The sequence below is a fragment of the Blennius ocellaris genome (genome assembly GCF_963422515.1).
Source record: "Blennius ocellaris genome assembly, chromosome: 13".
NCBI lineage: Eukaryota > Metazoa > Chordata > Actinopteri > Blenniiformes > Blenniidae > Blennius > Blennius ocellaris.
Genome location: NC_137662.1, coordinates 21,543,711 through 21,571,642, shown reverse-complemented (window position 1 = coordinate 21,571,642; position 27,932 = coordinate 21,543,711). Strand labels below are relative to the sequence as shown.

At 46.3% G+C, this 27,932-nt stretch overlaps 1 protein-coding gene across 3 annotated transcripts in view; it reads right to left on the bottom strand.

Moving 5' to 3' along the window:
* Positions 1–24,639, bottom strand: part of akt3a (v-akt murine thymoma viral oncogene homolog 3a) — a 42,045-nt gene extending 17,406 nt beyond the window's left edge. For all 3 annotated transcript variants that reach the window (XM_080506991.1, XM_080506990.1, XM_080506992.1), the window contains exons 1-2: positions 24,515–24,639; positions 1,536–1,661 (exon numbers count right to left, since the gene is read on the bottom strand). In XM_080506991.1, the coding sequence (XP_080363117.1) occupies positions 1,536–1,661; positions 24,515–24,560 (172 nt within the window). In that variant the 5' untranslated portion in view covers positions 24,561–24,639. The remainder of the gene's footprint in view (positions 1–1,535; positions 1,662–24,514) is intronic.
* Positions 24,640–27,932: the final 3,293 nt, after the last annotated feature.

Sequence of the window (27,932 nt, the reverse complement as noted above, 5' to 3'; positions counted from 1 at the left end):
ATGAGTCCCTCTGCAGGGAACAGGCCTGTACCATCTCTGTTCCATCTGACCACTTCTGTTGCACGCACACACACACACACAAACACAAATGCACACACACACACACACACACACACACCACCTGGCCTCCCAGCTTTGGGCAACAGATGTGGCACTGCCAGCGCTGTGCCAAGCAGCCGGGGCCGGATGTATGGCCTGGCTTGTCCTCCTCACAAACTCTTTCCCTCTCCCGTTTTCTCCTCGTTCTCCATCCCGTCTCCGTCTCCTCCTCCATGTCTGTTCGCCTGCCGCTGATCCTCCTCTTCCCTCCCGTGTTCCATCACACTCTCATCCTCTCCCTTGCACCTCGTCCACAAAAGCCAAACCCTCCGATTCCTCATCCATCTCTCTCTTTTTTTCCCGCTTCCCATTTCCTCTGCAGCCCCTCCAATCAACTCCCATCACTTATTCCCCCGGACTTGTCCTCCCTTTTAGACTCCCATCTTTGCCTCTCCTCCTCCCTAACATTCTTTATCATTTTTCTCGGCGGCATCAGCTTGCGTTGTGTAATTCATCATGCTTTATGCTGGAGCACACCTGTTCTCTGGTTCCATGCCTGTGCTCACTACTCCACCCTGCACACCGGTCAACATCTCCTGCAGCAGCTCCATTGTACCGAGCTGAACTTCATTTCATCTTGGTTAATGGGAAAAAAAACAAAAACAAAACAACAATGACTGACAGCCTGTCAAAGTCTCGAGTTGTAGAACTGAATTGGAAATGTGGATATGTGGCAAGTCATTAAATGATCTGCTCCTGGCTGCGTGCTGAGAGTGTAAACACCAGCTCAGGACCGTAAGATCACGTGTAGAAGCCAGAGATACTGTACGTATGAATGGAAAATAGAGCAAACTAATAAAAAAAGAATCTCTTTATTCGTGGAAAAACGGATGATTTGTGACGCAAATTATCTGTACCCTCAGTCTATGTTGTTGATGTACTGGATAATCTACTGAAGTTCAGGAAAGCATGAAGAGTCATCGATGTGCCTCCTGGTCTGAATCAGTCAAAACTTTAAATTAAACATCAAATAACATTACATTCTTATCGACACTTTTTACTGTACGGCAAACTAGTTTTATTTGCGCACGTCGCTTCTACCAGACGTTCGTTCTCTCATCTCAGATTATTGAATTGGATACTCAAATATTATCAAACTAAACATGCAAGGTTTTGCCTTCAGTCTGAATTCACTGTATGAACGAGAGGCGGTTTGTGGCAACGAGTCCGAGACACTTTAAAATGAATCAACTCATTAGTGACTTAATGACACGTGTCAATAAACGTGGAGCTTGTTAATGAAGTGGAGACGGATTATACACCGATATATGGCTAATTAGAGCCTTCGCTTGTATTCCGTAAAGGACGCCGTCGTTGTAAAGACTGACAGCCAACGAGTGATGAAGAGGCAAGCACAAAGATTTGGAGAACAGTGGGATTTGGGCGTCCACGTGCCAAGAGGCCATCTCTTGGCACGTGGACGGACGATCACGTACTTGCTACAGAGAAGTTATTTAGGGGGTAGGGCAGGTCTGCGTCCTGAGGTTTCTCTTTGTAGCCGATGAAAGAGCCGTCTGTCTTCAGCAGGAAGTAGCGCGGTCGCCAGTTCTTTATGTATTCACCTGTAGGGGAAGAGAAGGACAGAGAACGGGAGGGAGGGAGAGTGAGTCACGCTGGATTCAAAAACAAACTAAATTCACATCGCGATGACGATGACAATGATACCCGAGATCCCTGATGCACTCTGCAGTTGTGATGAATATCATTCTCAAAATGCTCCACGGTTAAGCGGTATTAGCGGCCAATAATAGTGATGGTTTAAATACAGATTTTATTCCCGAGACAGAGCCGATCCACTCAACCCTCATCTGTCCAAGGGATAACACACACACACATACACACACGCACACACACTTTCTCTAGCTGTATGACTCCCACAGCGTTTGCCAGATTCAGATCGGATTATCATGTAAAAAAAAAAAAAATGACAAAAACATGTTTACCAGCATAACACCCAAACTCTCCATGCCAGAAATATCATCTGGCTGATACATGGGCAGGTGTCGAGGTGATGACCCCGCGACAAAAAAATCCTTGCACACACACATACACACACACCACTGGTCACCAGTGAGGAGGGGGGGGGGCAAAAGGAAAGATCAGATCAGATAAGATTACACATGGAGAATAACCCTTCTTAGACTGCAGCAACAAATAATAACATCTGCTGAGCAGCTGGTGGCAAAGTATTACCCAACTGGCACTGGGGGTGGCACCACAGCTTCGTCAGATGACCCAGTGCAGGATTACACCAGTGTCAAACGTTTCCACGCCGCAGTGGCGGATAAACACTTGCTGGAGACGGTCGGATCGCATAACGTGGATTAAAGGGCACACGTGTGCAGGTTTCGCACAGAATTGGGCGAGTGCAACGCGTCCAAAATACGGGGGATGCAACTGTGCACGCGTGAGACCACGGATTGAGCAAGGAGGGACACGCAACTCTGATAGAAGTTGACAATGAGCAACACTTTTTAATTCAGAGCGCCGTGCAAACATTTCTTTTTCCCATTTTCCACCGCAGAAGTAAAGAAAAAAAAAAAACCCACAAGGGTTCCCTACTTCTCAAGCCCTTTTAATTAACCAGCCACTCCTTCACACACACACACACACACACACAGCCCAGTTACGGCTCTGATCACCTTGTTGTGGCTAATTCAGCGGTGGGAGAGGAGAATAGGCAGTGTGTATATGTGTGTGTGTTCTATTTGTGACATCCATTTAAAGCGGAAATGACAGCAGGCCGTGCTCGTTAACACATCGCAGAAAAACACCTGCTCCGCCGAAGGAACCATGCGACTGCAGGCCCTGCCGGTACCTCTGGGTGCTGGTGGTGGAGGTGTGTGTGTGTGTGTGGCAGAGCAGTTGCGATTGATCTGAACCACCACATAGAGACAGAGAGAAAGAGACAGAGAGATAAAATGCTGATGGATGCCAGTGCGTCATCGGGACGACCAAATCACACCTTTCCTCTCCTCGCCCAGCCTTTATTTTTCTCCTTTTCACAAATCCACCCACTCTCTCCTCCTTCCCCATTTCCTTCTCCCGTTCTCTCAGAAACAAAGCATATTCTTTGGATCACTCGCGACTGATAAATAAGAGTGCTGGTGAGAGGGGCTGGAGCGAGGCAGAAGGAATCGGAATGGAGAAAAAAAAATAGGAAGGAAAAGCAGTAAATGGGTGGAGAAGGAGGAGAAATGGACAGATTAAAATAGTCACGTCAACAGTTATCAGCGAGGAGGCTGAAGGTTTCGAGCTCCTCTCGGGCCTTTTTGTGTGAGTTTGCATGTTTTCAATGTTGTATGTGTGAGTTTTCTGCAGATACTCTGGTTCCCCTCCCACATCTAAAGCCAACTTGTGACTCTAAATTCCATGTCGGTTGTCAAAGCGAGTGTGCGATTGAGAGTGTTCTCCACCCATGGTCGGCCCGTTAAGCCTTCAGGTGTGTCGTACAGATGTTCCAGTCCCTTGTCGGTTCCTCCTGCAGGCTTGCGTCAAGCAAAGAATACACCGCATTTTGAATTTAAGCTTTCAAAAATCAATTAACCTCAATCGGAAGACGACGCCTGGAAAGCAGATGTGCAGAGAGAAGTTTTTTTTTTAGTTCCTGCACGCATGGAAATTCTTCCACCGACATGGACGGGCCACACAACTGGCATCTGTGTGTGGCAACGGCTGCTTTCAGGCTACGAAATCAAAGAACGGAAAAAAACGGATAACTGATCATCTGTAAAAGAAAAAAGAAAAAAACTTTGGTTCACTTCAAAACTGGATTAGGGAAGGAGATTGATTGACTGTCAGAACGGATGAAGATAAAGAGAAAGTTAATATGATAAAACTATTATAAACTGGCAGTGACGACTGGCCTGCTGGTCCGAGTCCAGTCATTTCTATGAGTCAGTTTCTAGATGAGGTGTCCAACCAATGGACGCCTGTGGTTGGCCACTTCATCCCTCAGCTGTCCAGTACAACTGAAAACATTTAAGCGATCCTTCTGGCCAGGCCCAGACAGCAGCGCGAGTGTGTGCGTGTGTGTGTGTCTGCATATCTGTGTGTGTGTGTCCATGTCCACTGGGGGGGGGGGGGGGGGGGGGGGGGCAGCCAGGGGTGGCACAGACGGAGAGAGGAGATGGACAGTTGTCCACATGCGCCGTTCCAAACAAACACACTCGCACGCGCACGCGTGCACATACACGCACACACAGACTAAAACAATTCTGGTCGGAGCGTTCCAATCCTCCGTATGATCCAATGGTGTTCTGTCAAGCTATCCCGTCTTGGCCCTGCCTGTAATGAGTCCAGCGAGCTCTCCCACTCTGGACAGCTTGTCTGGGGAGCCACATGTCTCTGGTTTGGACTGCTGGAGAAAACAGAACAGCCGGTCTCCTTCCCACACCATCTCTCTCGGACTCCTCACTTCAGTTTCATTTAGTTTTCTGTACAACTTTACTTTTCCCTTAAGGCCAATTAGTAAATACTACACTATACAGTGCTTAAGACAACAGGAGTCTCTTGTTTCTTGTTAAAACGACGGGATATCAGTGGACGGGAGAATGTGGGTGATCTGAAGGATCTAAAGGAAAAAGGGGATGTTTAGGAGAATAAAACAATTTTCAAGTGCATTTAAATTGTTTCAAAAACACAGAAAAGAAAGACAAAAAAAATTCAGACAGGAGCAGTAGTTCTAAGGTGCTCGCGTCGCCGTCTAATTAGTTGTATGCCAACATGTTTCTTCATCTCCCCTTGTTCATTTAAGGTTAGGGAAACATAAGGCAACACTGATTGAAAAAGGTGGAGACTAAATTAAGACGTGTAAAAGAAAATAAACCCGCACTTCTTCTTGTGTGTCGGCGACTCACGTGACGAGGTGACGAGGGGACAAACTCGCCAAGTGTCTGGGCCATCAACACTTTCTGTCTTCAGCTATTTTGGTGTGTGTGTGTGGAAACAAACTCGGCATTAAAAAGCCAGACTCGACTTTTAAAAAGTCATTTTGGAATTTCTCGGAGAAATAAATCTTGTTGGCACACCTTCCAGTTGCAGCTTGTGGATTTAGCAGTAAGAGGCAGAGATGAATCAGCTGTGACTGCGTCCGTTCCAAGCTTCCTGATTGGACAATTATAACAATGCACTCGCTGACTGTCACTCAATTAGCAGACTGATTAACTATTCATTCCAAAACAGAAGGGGGGTAAAAGGGGAACGAGCGAGAACACGGAGAGAGAGTAAATAGGAGACAGGTACAAATGGCGGGGAATGAACTTCAGCCAGCAAAACAAGAAATGAGACACACAAACTTGTGCCATCTTCACAGACTCTCTCTGCCTCAAATTCACTCCTCGAGGACTTTCGTTGCACCTCTGCTCCGCTGGTTCGCGGCGTTGTTTTTTTTTTTTAAGCCGAGGACGAGGACAGCCGGAAAAAGCCTTGATGACAAATAAATAAATAAGTGGGTAACTATGTGAGCTCACCAGCCATTTGTTAATCAACCCAAACAGGGATTTAATTTAATGCTTTGGCCGAGGCTGGAGCTGATATGCAGATGGTGCAGAGACAGGGCTGTGTGACTGGCACTCTGGGAGCTGGAGAGGTGGTGGTGGTGGTGGTGGATAGAGGTAGAGAGAGAGAGAGAGAGAGGGAGAGGGAGAGAGAGAGAGGAGGGGATCAGACGGCTGTGCGGAATTTCTGCCACGTTCCAGCACATGCACAGCAGCTCCCCAGCAGAAAGAGGAATACATCCTAATACCACACCATAGAAATATATACAACAGAATCATGTCAGAGAGGCACAAAGCTGAGCTGCAACGCACAAAAAAATAACCCCTTTCACTGGAACGTGAAGAGCAAATTCAAGCAGACAATAAATCACTTATTAAACATCTGAGAACTTAAACGGCAATGAGAACTTGATCTTCACTTGCAGCGTTTAAACATTCATCCCGTCCCAGGGGGGGGGGGGGGGGGGGAGGCAGGGTACATCGTGAACAAGTCGGCAGGGCAAAAAAATGCAGACAGACGCGCTTCACGTTCACACCGAGCAGCAAAACAGAGACACCAATTAGCCTCAGATGCCGGTTTTTGAACTGTGGGAGGAAAAACCGGAGGACCTGGAGGAAAAAAAACCCAGGCTGGGATTGAATCAGCAACGTTCTTACTGTGAGGCAGGAGCATTCACCACCACACAGCCCCACCTTCAGGTAGCAAACGTCTGATGGCATTTTGTGAGTCGAGTATGTGAACAGTGCAAGTATATCAAGTTTGTGTATTAAGGTCAGAGTGAGGTTGTGAAATAAAGCAGAAAATCATTCCAAGGGAAGATCAAAGTTCAGCAGTGGTGGGGCGGGAGCTTTCATGTGTTGTAGAACATTCGTAGTGGAGACACGAGTAAAAGCGTTAATACATGGGACGGAAGAGAGGAGGAGGAGGAGGAAGAGGAGGAGGGGTGGAGAGTAGCCAAACATCAGGGAAGAGGCCAATAGGCTGAGTGATTGTGTGTGGCACAGAGGGCACTGAAGGTTAAGAAAGTGGGGAATTGTGTGATAAGACGCTTGACGCAGACATCTGCCTGGGAGTTTGTCCATGTGCACGACATCCAACCAACCAACCAACCAACCAACCATTCGGCTGGACAGGAGCCACACTCATCCAAAACTGCGTAACCAAAAACAAAACAACCACTTATTTCTTACTTCCTGGCACCGTACAGCTCAACTGTGAAAGTGTGTGCTCCCAAGCATACGAGCGGTGTGCGTGACCCCGACCCCAGCAGTTCTAACTCCAGTCTGCTCAGACATCTTAAGACGAATCCAGGCTCTTCAAAGCCAATCCACTTACAGTGCATTAGTCTCATTACCACATCGGGGATGGACTGGTCTTAGTGTGTGCGTATGCATGAATGCCTTAAATACAGCCGCCATCGCTGACGGCACATAAGCGTTGCAGCCCTGTAAAAAAAAAAAAGCTCAGAAGGCATTTTTGTCACTTGCATAATCAGACAAGATAGGGGGGGGGGGGGGGGGGGCAAGATTTGAAGAATCAAAGAGTAAAATTCAGTTTGAAGCCGGGGCTGCGGCAGGGTTTAAAGGTTTAGTGCTGGAGTAATTGTACAAGCCTAAGGCTCAGTCTGTGGAATGAGACTACATGGAGGCTGCAGCAGTGTGGAGATGAAGAAGTTGTTAGAAAATGTGGGATTGAGAAAAGGAGACGCCTGAGCAAGAGAATGGCGGTGAGAAAGGGAAAAACTAGGGCCCCGGTGCCGTGGAGGCTGTGACTGTGACGGAGAGCCAGGGCAGGGTAGGGCTGGGTAGGGCAGGGCGGCCACAGGACCGCCAGATTGAGCGGAAACCCATGAGAGCGCCGCCATCCCTTGGGGGCCACTGGGAGATTTCACCCAGCCAGCTGCACACAGCCAGAGCCTCCTGGTAAGAGTGCTGGATGCACTCACCCACGCACACACACACACACACGCACACACACACACCCATGCAGGCTGCCCTGGTGCCGCTCTGCTCCCCCAGCTGGTACACAAGGAGGTGCTCGCTCAGACACGCTGGCAAAATACTGCAGATTCACGATACAGTCTCCAGAGGGGAGGGGGGGAAAGAAAGAAAAAAAAAAAAAAAGCTGCTTTAAATCCACTGAATTAGCAACAACACCCAATAAACCAATATAATTCAGCTCATTTTTTAATTTCTTGAGGACATTTCTTTTGACGTTCCTGTTTCCTCCATAAATGATCCGTCCGCTGCAGTACCGCTACGGTCCAGTAGATGGCGGTGGCTCCCTGAAGCATGAGGATCCACCGCTGTGATGCTGACTGAGCTGCAGAGTGACTGACAGACTCTCTGCAGCCAAGACGACTCTCATCCTAATCCCTGTGAGCGCAGGTGTGTGTGTGTGTGTGTAGTCATTCAGTCGTTTTAAATGTGTACGTATTAGTATGTTTGTTTGTGTGTTTGTGAGTTGGGGGGTGGGGGGGGGGGGGGGTCCGCTGTAGGATTACTGCAGAGTTAGTATCTTAGCTGGAGAGCTGCTGCTCAACGCCACCTGTGCTCCACAGCTTTACTCCACAATGGGCCTATTTTCCCACCTCTCTCTCCCCCCCCACATATGTTACTACACCGGAGGAAGACGATCGGTAAAAGATACGTGCCGATTTAGTGACGTCGTCGAACGACGAGCCACATCATCCAGTTCAATAAATGCCCCCCGCGTGTTTATACGTCCAGTTGAGTCGCACAAATTTCTGATTGGTTTAGTCTCAACTTTCGTTATTTGAAAGAGAGAAATCCCAGAAAGCAACGGAACCTTTGACACACCGTCACCGCTCACAGCTCACAGCTTCTCGATTCATGCAGGCTGTTTGAACAGGAGACATCAAGTCTTTTCTTTCACAAAACAAAAATAAGAAACACAAGAGGCTGCTGAAATTTCAGAAGTGGGGGGGTTTCTGCTGTAATGATGTGATTCAAAGGATTTTGGGACGCCCTCTCTGCCCCGGAGTTTCCACCCCCCCGTGCTCTTCTGTTTCCACAAGCCAGTCCTGTGAAGGCAGACCATTAGTGGCAGCAGACACACCTGGGTCCAGGATGACCTCTGACCTCTGGTTCTGTACGTAAGGCAGGGTTCAGTGAAAACATTCCTCCTCACACATTACTGGCCCGTGATTTTGATTTCTTTTCAATCACCATTATGTATAATCCCGATTTACAGTTTCGGAGCGGGGCTGTAAAGATGAGCGAATACAATGAATAAGAGCTGAAAAGTGAAATTTATTAAAAAAAAAAAAAAAAAAAAAAAAAAAACAAGTCGGGAAAAGTAACTTGAGCAAAATATATGACAAGACATAAAAAGCAATATCCTACTAAAACAAAAGCACGTCTAAAAAAACCGCAACCTTACTGCAGGAATGTCAAACCATCTCAGTCCATTGGCCATTAACAAACCCACATAATCCGAATCAGATCAGAATGGTGAAATCGTAGTATCATGACCTAGATTTTTTAGGAGCAAGTTTGGAGAAAATCTAATGTGATCCAGTTTTATTTTCTTGCACAGGAACCACAAACCCAGAATTCCATTTATCTTGTTTGCTCAAGTCTGTTTTCACACATTCATTCAGTTTAATGGTTTAGATTTAATGCTATAATGCAACTCAAGAGTTTTGTATATTCAAATACGAGTCAATCTTGATGCGGTCTCGGTTATGTCTGCTGGTCTTACAAAAACAACAAAAGCCTCTGGGGAAAAAATTTGGAATTTACTTTTCAATAAAACTTGACAATGTCTTATTTATTGAGAACTTTCATCCTCTGCTGGGCCGGTTATGGTCTGCTGACCGAGTTTGACACCACTGTCGTAAAACAAAATGCTTGACCTACATTATCACAAAGAAAACTCCTCATTTCTTTCCCTTACTCTTTTAATGTGCCGCTCTTTCCCACCTCATTACCCTTCTGGGATTAATAAAGCTTTTTTTTTTCCCCCCTCATTCTTATTATCAACAATATTAAATACAGCTCAGTGTGATGGTGTATTTCTCCTCCATACACACACGTATCCACACATCCATCCACCCACGCAGAGAATTCAACTACTGAGGCATAAAAATGCTATTGAAAACACAAAAACAGATCTGCTTGGATGTTTTCTTGCATGTCAAAAAAAGTAAAATACTATCTCGGCTAAACCAAAACAAAAAAAAAGCCCCTGCATCCAAACACTTGTTATCATTTGAATGTCACGCTGCTCGTCTTCAAAATGCACTGAATCCAATGCGATTTGGAAAAGCATACAGTGCCAATGAGCAGCCTAATCAAATTGCACTGATTGCTGCTACATTGCCTTTCTGAGCCGCGTTGGGCTGCATTGTGTCTTGGCATCCTGATTTTTCGTACTTATTCTACGTCACTTTAAAACCACTCATTTCTTGAATGACTTTTATACATTTGTAAATACAAGTAGCGGGGGAAATTAATTTAAAATCCCGTTCACGTCATCCCGCAAATACAGCCAGACCTTTTTTTTTTCCCCCTGTAAATTTGTAAAATATTATCCATTTTCAGCTGGCGGAAGTGGTTACCAGCTGTTATTGTGAGTAATGCAATATTAAAGATTTTAGAAAGAAAAAAAAAAAAAAAAAGCAGCACTGGTTTAGTTCTTAGACTCATACTGTGCATTAATGATTACACAGGGGGGGGTTATTATTGATGCTCCCCATTTAAATATAGCATTCATATTAAAATTGGCATTCTGTATTTTTACCTCATTGGATTTAAAAAAAAAAACAAAACAACACGCAATCGAGGGAACAGAGAGACGCAGCTGGACCAGTCAGTCAGTGAGAGGAGCTGTCATCATAAAGAGAAGGGGAGGTTCAGCAGATAGACACAGCTGTCTAACTATTGCCTACAACAGACCGGCAACAAGGGATGTGTGGTGGTGGAGCCCAACCCCGTCCAGTTGAGCAGTGGTGAACAGGTGCAAAGCATTGTGTGTGTGTGTGTGTGTGTGTGTGTGTGTGTGTGTGTGTGTGTGTGTGTGTGTGTGTGTGTGTGTGTGTAAAACTCGCCATTATTCCAGAGTGGTTGGCCCTGTATTATTAATTCAGATATGCTGGGCCGTGGCTGTGGGCGGCAGCTGGTGTTACGTATGCATGCGTGTGTCTGTGTGGACAACATGAGACCCCCCCGGTTCTTTTGTGAAGCCACAGTACTTTCCTAGAGCAAGTATCGCCTCCCCGTCTACTTATAAACACACACACACACACACACACGTCAAGCCCAGCAGGCAAGAGTAAACAATCAAGTATTATATACCCCCAAGTATTGTAAAGAGCAACACACACACACACACACACACACACACACACACACACACACACACACACACACACACACACACACACACACACACACACACACACACACACACACACACACACACACACACACACACACACACACACACACACACACACACACACACACACACACACACACACGGCCCCCCATTCATGTGGTGCAGTGAAGGGCCGACAGTAAGAGCCCTCCACCTCACTAACTGCTGCTCTCCGCTCGCCCCCGTCCCGCCCGGCTACCTGCCTCGCCCTCCACCTGCCCCGCCGCAATGCCCATCTGTCCGTCAGAGGGAGTCCACACTGGGCATGCTCACAGCGGATCACCGACTCCCCGTTGGTCTGAACGGGCAGGTGAGCGAGACCCCCGGCACATACCTGGAACTCTGCTGCTGGTTTGAAGCCGGGGTGGCCGTAGCTCACCGCCCCTTCGCTTTTGGTAGACGTGCAGACACTGGTGTGCAAGAAAAGTAGTAGAACGAGCCAGGCGTCAACGTCCTTACTTAATTTCTTTCGTGGACTTTGAGGAAACAATTGCATGCTCGTCTTCCTTGATCATCAGGCTCAAACATTTCTTGGATGCATTACTGCCGTCAATCTACAACCTGAACCAACGTTCTCTGTTACTCTTTGACTCCGTTTCCCGGCATCTCTACATCTACTGCTGCCTTGCATCTTTCCATGGAACATTCGTCTTTCACCTCATTGAGTAGCGTCGTCTTAATATTGAAGGGGGGGAAAAAAAAAAAGGAACTTAAAAGCTGATGGGGAAAGAGTAAATCCATGCCAGTGTGTGTGCATCTATCTGAAAACAGTAAGGTACCCTGCAAAGTTTATACACGTTAGTATTGTAGAGATGCTTGGGACGAGTTGGCTAAACGAATATTTCTTCTCGCAATTTGGCAGCAGAAGTGTTTGCGTTTTATTCATCTAAACTGCACTGCTTTAACTGGGATGCAGCCGCCACCGTCTGCAGGGACGACATTGCTTCGCGAAAGCGGTCGTCTTCCTCTCAGCAGTGCTTCTCAAACATACTTCAGCTGCATTTAAAAGTCTATACTGTTGTCCACATTTGTCATACAACTGTTGATGGAATAGCTGGCACTGAATTAATGTCCTGAATATTTACAGTTTGTTTTTTTCTGAATGTGTTTACATTTTAGACAGGCCACCAACAATAACTGTATTGATTTTAACAACATTTTTAAAAAGGATATTAATCAACTGATCATGTACACTTCATATCTATGAATGGTAAAGCTGGAATTATTCACACCGTTTTTTTTAATTAAAAAAAATATTGGGGAACAAACGCATCATCCAATTCCTTTAAAAAGATTTGAATCATATTTATTTTGGCTCTTCAGCTGCTAAAAATCCAAGACGACACTTTATCCAATCACAGCCCAATAAAAGGACGACTCTCGGGGCCCATGTGTCTTTCTGTTGCCGTCTACGATTAGACACTACAACTTCATGAACTACTGTCGAGTTTGGACAAACAAAATCAGTGTGATGGCAATTAGCGTGCGCTTCCCTGTCTGTCACACTCTGAAGTGACAGACCGGCTCTATATGTCAGTTCGTCGCTGACAAACGCTTCCCTGAGAGCTGGTGTTTGTCACGTTGTAACGTCTGTCTGTCTTGGAGCCTGTTTTTGACAACATGTCCACCTCAGCTGGCCGGCATCAGGCACTCGACACACACAGACAGTTCAAAAGAAACAAAGATGTGTATGATGTGAGGAGTTCCCCCCCCCAAAAAAATGCCATTTGTAGGGAAAAACTGAAAAACTATTTGCTGCTGATTTTTCTTATTTTCTGCTATTGTTCTTTCAACTGTCAAAATCATGTTTTTGTTCTTTGTTTTGTGTCGTTGCGTTTTGGCTTTTGTTATCATTGTTGTTATTTTTTGCCTACCTGCTAATTTATACTCTTGCTAGAAAATTATGCTACCGTCTAGATAGAACTGCTCAGGCTGGTTTAATCTAGAAAACCATGTTACTGTCTAGATAGAACTGCTCAGGCTGGTTTAATCTAGAAAATCACGTTACTGTCTAGATAGAACTGCTCAGGCTGGTTTAATCTAGAAAATCACATTACTGTCTAGATAGACCTGCTCAGGCTGGTTTAATCTAGAAAATCATGTTACTGTCTAGATCAGTGTTTTTCAACCACTGTGCCGCCACGAGTTATTGTCAGGTGTGACGTGGGAAATTATCCAATTACACATTTTTTCTAAAAGAACATTTACTCTCACAGCCAGTATCAGCTACAAGAGCAGTGCGCAGAGTGATACTGTAGCGTGCGCCGCGGAAGAATTGCTCTGCGTTGAGGTTCTATTCTGCCAGCTGAACACCAGAGGCTTTTATTTTGACATGAACACGCAACCAGAACTTCATAACAGGATGACACTCCACACAACACATTTCTCACTCATGGTTGCACACCAACATCCAACAAACCAAACTAGACGAAATAATTAGCTATCTGAACCGGGGAACAAAAACACAACACAAGCACAAATCAACACACACAACAACCCCAACAATAACCCTCCGGCAACACATAACCTGAACTCCCATCATGCCCTGCACGTCCAACTCCGTGATCGCTACAATACTCTTCACCACTAGATGGCAGCACAGAACTTTGCCGGTGAAATGGAAACTGACAGACATCAGTCTGGTTAATCTCCACCTCCTGCTACCATCTTGTATCAAAGTACTGTGTCAGTGACAGTGGTGGAGAAGTTTTTGAAAAGGAAGAATGTGAACCAGGATCTCAGCTCTTCATCCATCAGGTCCAGGTTTCACACTGACGGAGTCAAAATAAAAAAAAAGAAATTGGGAAATACTTTTTTTTTCTGTATTTATTTGATTCCTGTTGATAAAACTTTGATGAGAATGACTTTATATTGTTAATAGAGGCTACAGAGTTTCAAATTTTACCATTTTCGGGTGGTGGTGTGCCTCCAGATTTTTCCAAACAAAAAAGTGTTCCTTGGCTCAAAAAAGGTTGAAAAACACTGGTCTAGATAGAGCTGCTCAGGCTGGTTTAATCTCATAACAGTTGGAAAATATTTGGATCAGTGTGATTACTGTAAAATAAAGAGAAATATATGTAGCACTAACAAGGGTATTGTATCTCCCCATCCAGTCTATCTCTCTTCTTTCCGATCCTCTCTATCTTCTCACCCCAACCGGTCAGCAGAAAGCCGCCACCTCTGAGTCTGGTTTCTGCAAAGTTTTCTCCCTGTTGGGGGAGTTTTTCCTTTCCACAGTCGCAAATAAACCTGTTTGCTCATGTGGATACGTTGGGCTTTTATATTTTTCTCTGTAAAAGCACATAGGAATGACTGTATTGTATTTAAAAATGTTTTTTATAAGAATTTTTGAAAAAAATTTAAGGAAAAACTGTGGGTGGGGACTGTTCAAACTAACTCTTTAAATCGCTGAAGTCAAACCAAAAGTATGTGACAAATTTTATAGTAATGAATTTATAAGCTGGAACTGATGTGAAATTCGCTTAAGATGCAAAAGTAAGTGTGGTATCTTTCTATTGGGTATACATTGACGGGTAAACACCGCCTTCGAGTTTTGCTCGAGCAAGGCACATAATGAGGCCATTCCCACGTCTATTCAAACTCAAGATATTGTGTGTAGAAACACTCAAACCGCGGAGCAATATCTGAAACTGGCAGATGTTCGTCCTCTCTTCTCCCGTGCCCCCCCCCCCCCCCCCCCCCCCTCCCTCCACCTCCACCTCCACCCCCCCATGCAGCAGTCTGCTGGTGAACCTCGCGTTCCAGCCGCTACGCTGGGAGACATCTGCACCTCACTCACTGTTTCTTTCTTTCTTTCCTCTCCCCGTCTCATCTTTCCCCACTAAACACACACTCGTACACGCGCCGAGATAGACTTCTTCGCTTGGCGGCAGATGGCAAGTCAACAATTGTGCGCCGCTAGTCCCTCGCAGAGCAGACACACACTCCACATGCGCACACAAACACAGAAACAAACACCACCTCCTTGTCCTCCTGTCCCTTTTGTGCCCCAATTCCACCCCCCCTGTCCCCCCCCCCCCTCCGTCAGACGCCTTGGTTTCTTTCTTGCGGTGGAGTGCGTGCGTCTCTTCACCTTGGTGTGTTAAGCGCTAGTTTAATGAGAGCCTAGTGAGGAGCGGGCCCCAGCCACTGGACCATATGGGGGCCATTTAGCCCCCCTCAGAACGTCGAGCCAAGCCTCGCTGACATGATTACCGCCGCCGTCCGCTGCTCTACACCAGTGTCAGATTTGGGAATTTTTTTTTTTTTTTTTTTTATCATGGGCAGCTAATTAATGACTGAAGATTGGCGACCAGAGACTGAGGAGGAGGGAGGAGGAAACATTCTGTCAGTGTTTGGTCTCTTTCTTCCTCCGTTTCAACGGGAGACGCCCAGAAACACGTATGTGCGCGTAACAAGAAAAAATTTTTTTACGCAAGAACACGCACATGAAAAGAGCCCTTTTAACGCCGTTACATGGCGCCTCATTATTTGCTGAAGGCACAGACAGCGTGCGCGTCTATCTGTCGCGGGGAATCATAATCACATTTTATGCATTGCTGTGCGCCGCGTGTGCCGTACACGGTGTTCCTCGCTGTACATCTCGGTGAATGCGTCCATTTATTCCGCGGCTCACATTTTCAGCGTGCCTGTGTGGCGCAGCAGGCTGCAGCCCGCGGATTAGTTAATCCTGTCAGAGACAGATTACAGGTAGGGAGATAAAAATAGACCGATTGTCCCTTTAACCTGGCCGACGTGACGTCGGCCCGCGAGCTCAACTGTGAAGTCAGGCATAACGGGAGCAATCTCGATCCCCCCCATCCATCCAGGGAAGGCGGTGAGGAATGGCCCTTTTCTTCAGTCGCGGAAATAAAGTCGCCGAATGTGACGCGCCGCTTCGCCGTTTCTTTTCATGGCGGCGAGGAGTCGGGGGTCTGACGACACACTGCATCTACGCGACATCAATGTCGGTCACCCGGTAGCTGATGATCTATTCAACTTTTCAACCTGACGGAACTATAAATAATCAGAATTATACATAAAATAATTAGGAGTCGACTAATTCCATCAAAGGACGTCCTTCCTTCCTGTGGCCATAAGACCATACGGCTCCTCTTTGTAAATAGTGCTTGTTGTGGTTTTCTGTCAATTTCATTCTTCTGTGCTTATACAGTCAGCCCTTTGAATATTTAATATTTTTATTCGGCCTTATTGATCTTTTAACCTACATTTGTTTATTCTGTGTGCATCAATGCTGCAAAGAACTTCTATTTTGTATTCTCTTCAATTGTGACGGCAAACTTTTATCAAGACATCTTCATTAAAAGGCCAAAGAGAGAATCAAAGACCCATTGTAGTAGTTAACTAATTAAAAACTGTCTCAAGCCAAATAAACTGTTTATACCAACAAGAATATTTCCGCAGACATTAGAATATCCTTGTTACACGCACAGCCAAATTTAGCAACTTAATAGACTGCTAAAGCCTTTCCTCGGTTTACCTATTGAACTCGGGGGGGGGGGGGGGTGATAGTGATTGATGGTCGACTCGTCATCATCTGGCAGCAATCGGACACTCTGAATGAAATTTTAAAAAGTACCTTAAAGTCCTAGTGAAATGAAAATTCGACCTCCAAAACACTCTCGCTATCGCTTCAAGGGACATTTTTATGCTAACTGGCCGAAGGGTAAAATGTTAAAACACGGCAATCTGCGAGAAAATAGCCAATAAACAGCAGTATTTTCGCTGCTGGGCGGAGCTTCTGACAATAATAGAGTGACATCACGAGTTGTGCACACGCCCAAGTTGTGTTTACATTATGGAGGATCAGAGTTTTGACGACGAAGAGGCTGAATTTAACCATATTTCATCATCATCATCATTTCAAACCCAGTGATTGATGAAGAAGACACAGAATGGGTCGTTCTGCCATCGGTGACCCCGTCTGGAACATGTTTGAGGAAGCAGAAGACGGTTCGTCCTCGTCTCCTCAGCCTCAGCAGCCGGCAGTTTTCAAGGTTCAAGGTGTTTTGTCATTTCAACAGTAAAAGCCAGGTTTCACAGTGTAATGAAATTCTTACTTTGCCGTCTACCCTGGTGCCGACATACATAAATAAGTAAGTCAGTAAATAAGTAAGTAAGTAAATAAAATAAATAAATAAATAATGCGGCTTTGAGGCGTCCTGACTTTTGGCAGAACGACCCGGCTTCGTGGATCACGTCGCAGCGCTTTTCCGACTGCGTGGAATCAGCGAAGATGAGTCTTGATCGTCCACTAGCCACCTGAGCTAGCAGCTAGCCGCTTCCGCTAGCCGCGCGAGCCAACGGCTAGCCGCTCCCGCCGCCCATGCTGCTTTTCTCCTCTCTCGGGTCTCTTCCAGGCTCAATCTTTCGTCAAGGCTCATAAAACGCCGACTATAACTTCAAAACACTGTTAAAACTTCGATATTTAAGAGGGAAACAAGCCAATATAAACACAACAGATCGAGATCTGCACAACTCGTGACGTCACGCTCACGAGGAAGGATTCCCCCGACTTCCTCGGCTGGAGATTCAAAATTCAAATAACTTTGTTATGCGACAACAGTGGTGGGGCAGAGTCGGAGAAACCTTAGAAGTAGAACCCCAACTATCGTTTTTTGCAAAGTAGTGTTTTACATTTCACTCGGCCTTTAAGTGGCCTCAAACCGCTGCTCTCTACCTGGTCTTCACGTCGCGCTTCCTAACAGAGTTTACTCTTTGGATGCCTTGATAATGTATTAGGAATGAAGCAGCACAGTGCTGCTTTGTGTTGAAGTGTCAGAGTGAGGAGAAGACGTTCCAGATGTTCCAGAGAAACTGAGGTCGTCCAGCCGCCTCTGGAGAACAGATGTGGACCGCTGTCCACAATTGCCGCCGCGTTTTTAAAACTGCACGGGCCAAAACAACAGCGGGGGAAATATGAAAAGTATCCAACTCAATCTTTATCATTTGGCTTAATAAAAAACAAACAAAAAAACCTCCAACTTCAACAGGTTCAAATAACAGTTTATCACATTCTCAGAGTTACAGAAGGAGTCTTCACCAAACCAGTCAGCTAAAACATTTTAGGAAAAAAACAAAAAAAAAAATCACACCGACATATTGTCTCAACAGTCCTTAAACTACAACTGAAAAAAATAACAATAAAATCAACCGGGAACTTGGACACAGTCGTCAGCATGAAAGTCATTTCTACAACATACTATCAGGAAGTGTCGTTCGCCCACTCATCTATAACCAGCGACCAACAGAGTGGTCCAATTGCCATTTCCAATATAAACTACCAACAAGCGTGGATATAAATAATGAATGACCAGGAAGCGGTGAGACACTGTGGGTCCCTCTCCTGCCAGTTAAACACACACTGGTCACCAGGCACTAATCTCTTGGCCTAAATCAGCCGAACCAACCCCCACTGTAACCTGCCTCCTCTAATCAGCCCAAAGCCTATTCCAACTCGCCCGCAATACCTCAAGATGTTAAACTACACACTGTCCCCTCGGCGTAATCTCGGCATGAGCACATTTAGACATAGTGTGTCTTCCGCCTCAACTTGTATTGCTCTGGCCGGTGAGGACAGGGTGGCGGCAAATACAGGCTATTCAGAAAATTAACACAAACTAAGATCATCATGCCTCATCTTTCTACAATAACATCTTTATGACAATTTTAAATATCTCATTAATGCAAATTATCACCGGGATATGAAAAGACCACGGGTAAATTAAGATACATTTGATGAACTTGTGACGACAGAAATCCAAATAGTGCGTTTTCTATTGCTTAAAGCACGAGCTGGATTTAATTAGCTCTTCATTCCGAACTAGCAATAAGCATCATGCTCTGCTAGTTGATTCATTATTACCAGCAGATGACGTACAATATGTTTGGCCGAGACTCTGGTTCTAATCACACTTATTACTAATCGAGTAACAGGTGCGATGATGTATAGCGTGTTAAATGTTTCAGTGACGGGAAACATTTTTTTTTTATTGGGGCTTTTCAATTTGGGATTGTGACACGGCGCTGTCCAACGTTGGCGATGACGAATATGATCCAATGTGTCAAGCTGAAAGGCCGCCTCTAATAGCGTACATGCATGTGTGACTGTCTACACCGTGATCAATGTTGGAGGTCAGCATTTTAATGGTCCTGAGCTGCACACTAATCCCATTACTCAACCTCTTCTCCCACTTGCCCACCCTCTCTCTCTCTCTCCTCCCCGATCCAAGTTCTCCCTCTGCAGTGATCAGCACTCCATTCATCGATTCATTCATTCATTTATCCAAGAACGGCCTCGCTCGACATGAGTTCATTCACACACCCGGCCAGTAATCCATCTGTGTTTGCACGGCTTTCACAAGGATGCCTCACTCACGACTGATCAGACTGACCGAGTTTACGGCGCTCCGGGCTATTTAGCTCAGAACAGCACAAACTTATGCAACGGAATGTTTGGTCATGAAGTACTGCACTGGCACATAAGACTTTGGTTTTTTTAAAGCTCGGTTTCCTCCGGTTATATTTCCACGAGACTTGCTGCTGCAAGTATGCAAGAAATAACAACATGAAGTTGATGACCTTTTAAATCCAGTCAACACTTGAATCAGATACAAGATGTGTGAAAAATGTCATTGGAACACATTTTGACTCGGACGAAAAATGACACTCTGTCCGTTACAAGTCTTTTTTTTTTTTTTTTTTACTTTATTGTCCAGAGCACCTCATTGCAGGTCTCTCTGAATGACAAGTTGTCTGGCTCGGTCCTGCGCAGGCAGTATCTGTCACAAGCTATCTGACCGCCTGTCTGTCTGTCTGTCCGTGGGCCGGTCTGTGCTGTCAGTCAGTCAGTCAGTCAGTCAGTCCGACGGTCTGGCCGACTGCCATTCTCTGCAGTGTAGAGTGAGTCATTCTCAGGACAATGGAGACAGTTTGTAAAGCCACATTGGAGCGTACACTTCCTCCGGATGTGCAAGAGGATGCCATTCATAACAAAGCCTGCACTGTCTGTCTGCTCCTGCCCCGTATATCTGCATGCGAAGCCGAGGAACCGAGGGGATAGGAAGAGAGGAAGAGAGTGCGGGGAGGTGAAGCGGCTGAGCGAAAGAGAAGCAGAACCAAGGAGAGGACAGAAGAGGAGGAGAGGAGAGGGGAGGAAAGGAGAGGAGAGAGGCGCAACACAGTAGACAGTGGCGGCAGCGACTGGTGATTGATATCAGAGATCTGGCACTGCCACCTGATCCAGCCAGCCAGCCTCCAGCAACACTGAACTCACTGAACCCACTGAGCCAAGATGGCCGCCTCACTGCACTGCACTGCACCCAATGAACCCCACAGCACTCTGGAGTATACAGTATAGAACACACGGCTCCCAAAAGGGATTAAAACTGTGCAGATAGGAGGACAGAGTGAAGAGGACTAAAAAAAGGGACAGGTGTAAAGCTGCTCATTTTAGCTCAGGGTCTGGTGAGATGGTACATATTAATGCATTTGCATGAAGAGAGACACTGAATATCAATTGAAACCAGTCAGACTGACAGCATGTATAGTGTGATTGCATTTCTGCACATTATGGAATGCTCCGTGGAACAAACACCATATATCAACATGTGGACTGTAGGAGAAGATTGACGGCAGATGTAAAATACCTGCATCACAGCACTGGATTACATTAAAGTGTGTCTGTACAAAGATACTCCCAGTCCATTTCTTTATAAATTATCGGAATTAATGTAAATTTTTAGCGTCGGTGCCAAAATAGATATAATATAGATAACTGCATCTGAGAAATATGTTGCTTTATTTCACTACTGGAAATAGCAGGTGTGCATTTGGTTATGATATTTTGAGAAGAGTGCTATGGAATAAACTTGATTGTGAAAAAAATCCCCCTCCCAAAAAAGGAAACAGTCAAACCCCGTGTGATTCAACCACATAAGCCTCGCGAAATTTTGTATCGTTTCCCTAAATCAGTCTTTCGCTACGCACAACTTTCCCCTCGACTTATTTGTTTTCTCATCTGTAAACGTCTGAACTCCGCTGGGAGAGAGACCCCATTGATCTCAGACGCTTTCAAAATGAGTCGGTAACAAGACTCGCGCCACTTTGACACGGCTACATCTCTTCTCATTAGTGGCTTTGTAGGAAGAAGAAGAAGAAGAAGAAGAAGAAGAAAAAAAAACACCTCTGAGGGACACGGACAGTGTCAGAGAAAAGATGATGCTGCTCTTCCTGTCGGGCCTCCTTCGTGTGTTTCTCTTCCCTTCTGGCCATCTGTTGTGCTGACTGCTGTGTGGGCTGATGCTGGGTGGAGGTAACAGGATCCACATCCACAGAGGCGCAGTGTGACCTCGGTGGCCTCGCAAGGGTTGACAGAAGGTAAACTCCTGGCGTTGGTGGAAATTAAGCAGGGTCGCCCTCGGTTTTTTGTTTTTTTTCCTCCAAAGGTAAAAAGAAACGCAGCCTTGTTCCGGACGTCGACCGGAAATCAAGTGTCCTTGCCTTTGCATTCATCCAGTACGATATTTAAAACTGTCAAAAAAAGTAGTATTTGGAACCTTTATCGCCGAGAACGGAACGACGCGTTTCAATGCGTTCCGTTATTTTGTAATTGCAAGTCTATCGCCTTCCGTGTCACACTCTTGAATGGATTTATGGGATTTCGTCCGCTGCTCGTTATTTTCGAGGGTGAAGCTATGATGCAGCCAAACGCTCTTCCCCACTGTGCTTCAACCAAAAGGAAGGAAGGAAATGACTGTCGTGGCAGCGGGCAAGTGCTGAGAGGCTCGGTCATCTGAGGACATCCGACAATGTGTTGTGTTCCGTTGTACTGAAAAAAAAAACACTGGGAGAGTTTATATGTAATAAGTTGAGGGGGTCCATCAATATTTCATTACATTCATGCATATTAATAAACCTATCACACCCTTCTTGTCACCGATTACTATTACTGCTGTATTGAATACTAGAATATCTCTGGAGCTGGGGTTGTTGGCTTATGCTTCTGGGAATCACATACACAGGACGTTACCGGTTATTACGACCTTCTTGTACCTAGAATTTGATCACCGACTTATGTGCCCTTGTGCTACGCACATGAATGTCCACCTACTTATTTGAGAGGCCAGTAGCTTGTCAAGGAAAAGCTACGGACTCACCGACAGTTCCTTCATAAAACATGCAGAAGGGAGGCGTCCCCATGAGAACCGGACTCATCGCCATCGCCAGCGCGATGAGCTTCCAAGAGGAAACGCTTCCGTTCAATCAATCAGTCCGGCGATCCTTCCATTAGCCGAGCACTCCCGAGCAACAAGGTCACGGAGTTCTTACAGAAAGCTGCGCGCTTTGATACGAGTCGCGTCTTTACGCCACCACAGTGCTGTCCACATGTCATCTGTAGAAAGTAGGAGGACTTCAACTGAAGTTAGCTTCAACGACAAAAGCAGATTTAGCGACACACAAACGCTGAAATACTAAGAAGACACGTTATGACTCATCTGTTGAAGCCGTGTGATTTCGGAAAGGAAACGACACACAGAGCGAGCAGGTAGGGGGAGGAGGAAAAAAAATAAAGTTTTTCTTCCTGATTGATTTCATTAGAAACCTCCAGGCACCTGCAAGGAAGTCTTTTTTATGCAAAGATCTATTAGCTTTTCTCTCAGTTCTCTTCTATTGCAACAGTCTCTAATCTTCCACTCGTTCTTCTCGTCTGCCTGAATCCCTCCATCAAAACAAAGCAATGTGTCGGGATAAGAAGGAAAGTACATGACATCCCAGACAATGGAAACAACTCGATTCATTCAGGTTTGCGCAAAAGCTCGTGTGTGCAGGTTTCTTTTAACTGATTATTATTATTATTATTATAATTATTAGTATTATTATTAGTATTCTCCTCATCTTTCTCAGAATCTTTCGCCACTTCTGTCAGAAAAGCAGTTTAATGACTAAGACTGCAGTCTTTGCTGTATCACGACCTGGACAGTGAGTCAGCACTCTGACCCTGCTGCTCCCCACACGAACAGACAAAGATTTAGCATACGATGCAGACGAGCGTTCATATTCCCGACACAAACAAACACCCGTGCTTCCGCCCCTAACCTCCATCCCTCTCTCACTTCCCTCCCTCTCTCTCTCATTCCGACAAACGCTGGTATCGCTGCGTCGTGACTGGGGGCGATGTGTTCCTCTTAATATGCACAGACGACTGTCTGAGGATCACACTGGCATGCTGGCACACGCAGACAAAGATCCCCCCCCCCCCCCCCCCAACTCCACTTCAGCAACACAGACCGATTGTTTGTCTGCGTCTTTTCCCCCCACACGGCGAGAGACAAAGAGCTCCCGCTCCACGCCGTCACAGGTACCCTGTCGTCCAGTTTTTTTTTCCCTGCTGTGCCATGAAGGTGAGGCCTCCATTACCCAGAACCCTCCCGTCTGTGATGCGGCCGTGTCACTTCCTGTCCCGGCAGCTCCTGCGATACATTCCTACACACCGTCACGGAGGCAAGAGGAGGATGCTCGGTGGCCTGAAACACTGGAAATCCCCCCCCCCCTTTACTTCTACCCTCGAGGCTTTCCCTCTGAAATACACACACATTCACACGTTGGTCAAACGTGTCTGGAGGAAAGAGCACCAGCACATCAAGCTATGTTTTGTTTGCGACAGACATATGAAGGCCTCAAGGGTCATCAGTCCTCCTTCCCGGCTCGCCCTCAAGTGACTTTTCACCTGTTGCAGCAACAAATTCAATGTGCCAACGCGTGAGAACAGAGAAGTGCTCGATTTGCTCCATGGTCTTCAACGATATTACAACATTTCCCCATTTCTCATTCATTTGGTTGTAAACAGGATGTGGTGTCAGAGCCCACCCCCCCCACCCCCCCCCCCCCCCCCCATCCTTCATCCTCACGTCATATGACTTTCTGTGACACCAGTCAAGGGTTTTCTAACAATTTCTACCCACGTAAGACACAATTGCATTTCAACAACTCCACAGAGAGACAGAGCCAACTTGATTTTGCAGACAAGCAGAATGGGATGGAAATTAAAACACACTCCATGCATGCATTAATACACACACACACACACACACACACACACACACATACCTATGGCACACCGTTCTGTCACTCAGCCGAGGCACAGAGGCTTAGCAAACACACCGCCATCCAGGCTTGTGATCAAGAGACACATCATGCACTGCCAGACGTACACATGTACAGCCACACTTTGGATGACCAGACATCCATGTGATCACTCACACACCCACAGTCTCGAACACACACACACACACACACACACACACACACACACACACACACACACACACACACACACACACACACACATCCTCCAGCCGGCACATGTGGACAGGCACGGCCGGGCCCTCGGTCTAGACAAGGAGCAGCAACAAAAAAAAAAAGAGGGGAGGAAAGGAAACAGAGGCACAGAGGAGGGCAGTGTTACAAGAAGAGGAGAGGTACTGGATGTTCTTACCCCGTTTCTGGAGCCATCCCTCTCTAACGATGGTGACATCGCTCATGGTTCCTTCACGCCGAGTCTGATGCCGCTACACGCCTGCTCCACAGAGAGAGAGAGGGAGGGGAGGAGGAGGAGGAGGAGGAGGAGAGGAGAGAAAGAGAGGGAGAGGAGGAGGAGGAGAGGAGGGGAGGGGAGGGGGGGGGTCGGCTCTCCCAGCCTCCGCGTCACTCTCCCTCCCTTCCTTTCCCGTTCACCCTCTTGTTCGCGCAGCCTCTCTCGGACGGACGCGTGCGCGCACACACACACGCAAGCACGCGGCGTGTACGTCTACGCACGCGTGTGTGTGTGTGTGTGTGTCGTTTTGCTTCCTGTTGTGGCTTATCTCCCTCCCTGCCTCCCCTCCCTTCGTCTTCTTCTTCTCCCCCTCCTTCTCCACCTCCTCCTCTTCTCCTCTCGTTCCCTCTCCAGACCTTCCTCCTCACCAGCAGTGACTCAGCCTGGAAGGAAGTGAAAGGAGAAAAAAAAACAATAATAAAAAAAAAAAAAAAGAAGCATGGATATATTTTTCTCCTCCGCCGTCACTCCGTCCCCCCCCTTGTTCTTTTCACAATACCTTACACAAAACCAACTTATGATGTGGACAAATGCTTCCTCTGGCCCCACCAGCCTGCCTCCACCCAGTTCCTCTTTCTATTGCAAACACTTCTTTTTGATAAACGGGATGAATTATTGCGGCGCTCTTGACCGAAGAACGCAAACAAGCTGCCGTCCATTAACTCATAAATTCATTCACAGATATTCGGTGATGGGCGGGCGGGTCGTACAGGAACCGAGTCTACCTTTTCGTTCCGAGATGGATTTCAAATGATTTGGTTAACGTGGGCGTGTGTATGTGTGTGTGTGTGCGTGTGTGTGTAGGCTGATTCTGTCTGCATGTGGGAGGTGGGAGAGCATCTCAGGACTGTGGAGTAGGACTGGTTTATAAATAGCCACGGCGGCGGTTTAGGGATGCTCTCACACTCTCGTTCCCTCTTGCAAATCTCTGCACCTCTCCCGTCGTCTCACTCTCTCTCTCCCCCCTCTCCCTCCCCTCTCGCTCGCTCGCTGCATAGCTGCCGCGTTCACCTCAAATGCACCCTACTACACTGTATTACACAACGCGCGGCAGCAGCAGCAGCACTATGCCGCTCGGCTTGAATGGAGATCAGCACTACGGCTCGGCTAGCCGCCGCAGCTATTAGCCGCGAATCAGTATTCAGATCAGCCGGCGTCTGCACCGCCGCAGACAAACTTAGGGGGGACTGCAGTGTCAGAGCAGGGACTGGAGCAGATCCACTCATGCACACACCCCGGTGGGTGACACGCGGCGTTGAGGCAGCAGAATCGCGGGGGCCAATCAGAAACCAGGTGAACAGATGCAGTTTCTTGGGTACAAGATGTGCAGTTCAGCTCAGGCTTTCACCCAATTTCACCCAGAGTAGTCTCTCGGAATGTCAACGTTTCTGGATGCTTTTAAAACACTTCTTTGTCAAAAAGGGACTGAGTCAATTAGTCCTTTTTGTAAAAATGAAGATACAGTTTTGGTCCAGCTGAGCTTTGTTTGCCAACACGTTGATTTGAGGACAGTTTTATGCGACAGTTGATGCCAAATGGGGCAGCAAGCGTCACAAAAGCTCCGCAGGTTGTAACTCAAGACTAATGACTCCAATTACCTAGTAATTGGAGTTGCTCAAGTGATCCAATTAAAAAATAAGACACATTTTTTTTTATTGCTGCTAATTGAATGATTCGAAATGTAAGACTTTCACGCTTTGCATTGTGAAGCTGGCCATGTGTGACATCGCCTGCATTGACCAGTTGACTTTTAACGTCGCCCCTTATTTATATTTTCCTCCCATTAAAATGGCTCGCATGAAGCATCGCATGGCGACGTTACATAACAGACGTGCACACGAAGCTCCCACAGTGGACAGTAATCCGATGTGGCGTTTACATGGAGTCTGGTTGGGTCGTTGAGCGACGCCTCCTGCTCTGGTCATTTCGATCAGACAGTTCTAATTTAATCACACAGGAGAGTTTACGTGACACGGTTAATACAATGACTTGGTCAAAGTATGGTGTCAAAGTCATATTTTTCCAATCATTTCCAAAAAAAAAAAACAAAGGCTATTAAAGAGTCTTGCAATTTCCTCTGGTAGGTTTCAATTCTTCTCTACGAAAGCCTTCAGCACCAGTGTGTGATTTAATGAAAACTTCAGTTGGGGTGGGAGAGGAGAGGAGAAAAGAGGAGCAGAGTGTCCAGACAGTGGCAACCCCTTGTCACCAGGGTGGCTGTTGCTATGGCGATGTGCACTGCCATCGTGAACCAACCATGCCAGAGGAAGCACTTGCCAGACAGCATTTATTTCATGATTTTTCATTCCAGAGGCAACAACAAGGACAAAAAAAAAAAGGGACGGTGAAACAAAGAAAGGAAAAGGCAAGTTAAGAAAAAGATATAAAAAATAAATAAGTACAGACTAGACAGTCAATTATCAGAACAGCATTGATAGAGATGCATTAGACCTGTACTTTATGGCGTTTAGCTCCGTCTACTGCGGTGACCCGTATTTCCAGTCATAAACCTTGCACCTTGCTTGTGCATTAAGCTTTTTATCCACCAGCTTCAGGTCTTATTGAAGACCTGAAGTTTCATTCTGACCTGGGCCAAGAGTTTGTGCACTTGCTTCCAGGGTCAAAGAGGTAAAAAGCTTCTCACACTTTGCAGCATATGTTGTTGTTGGCATCAGCTGACAATATCTGAGTTAAAAAGTTGGAAAAAGTGTGTAATAAATAAGAGTTAATGGCCTGATCTTTAAAAAAAAAAAAAGGGGCCAGATGAGAAGTGTCTGTGTTTTACAGCTGAGGCTTTGGAGGGAGATAATCTACGAATAGTGGCACAACGCTCATTAGGTTAAAAGAATAACCTACGGCACAGCATATCGTCTATTGAGAATGGAAGCGTATAACCCATTACAGACGGCTCAAAAAAAGAAATGCTGCTTCTCCCAACTTATTGTCCAAACAGCAGACTTCAGCTGACCTCCCACCGCGGTGTGTCCTCACACCATCTCCGGCTCACGCAGTCGCAAAACCTCAATCCTCTGCCCAAAATAAAAGGCCGGCCTTTGGCAGCACCTCAAGTGTTAAGGCCGTTTTATGCTTGACACACCGGCGTGACGTGCGGAACTCAGACGGGCAGAATCAGCGTGCGAGAACGTGCGTGCGCCATTCATACGATACGCAACTCCCGCTCCCAACCTGCAGGGGGGGCAGTGCATCGCAAACACACTGCCACCGCTAAATTAGAGCAGAAGACGTAGACTTCTTGTTGACTTCTAGTAGACTATTGTTTCAAATTTAAATTTTCCCGAAATTTGGAGGCGCACGTAGC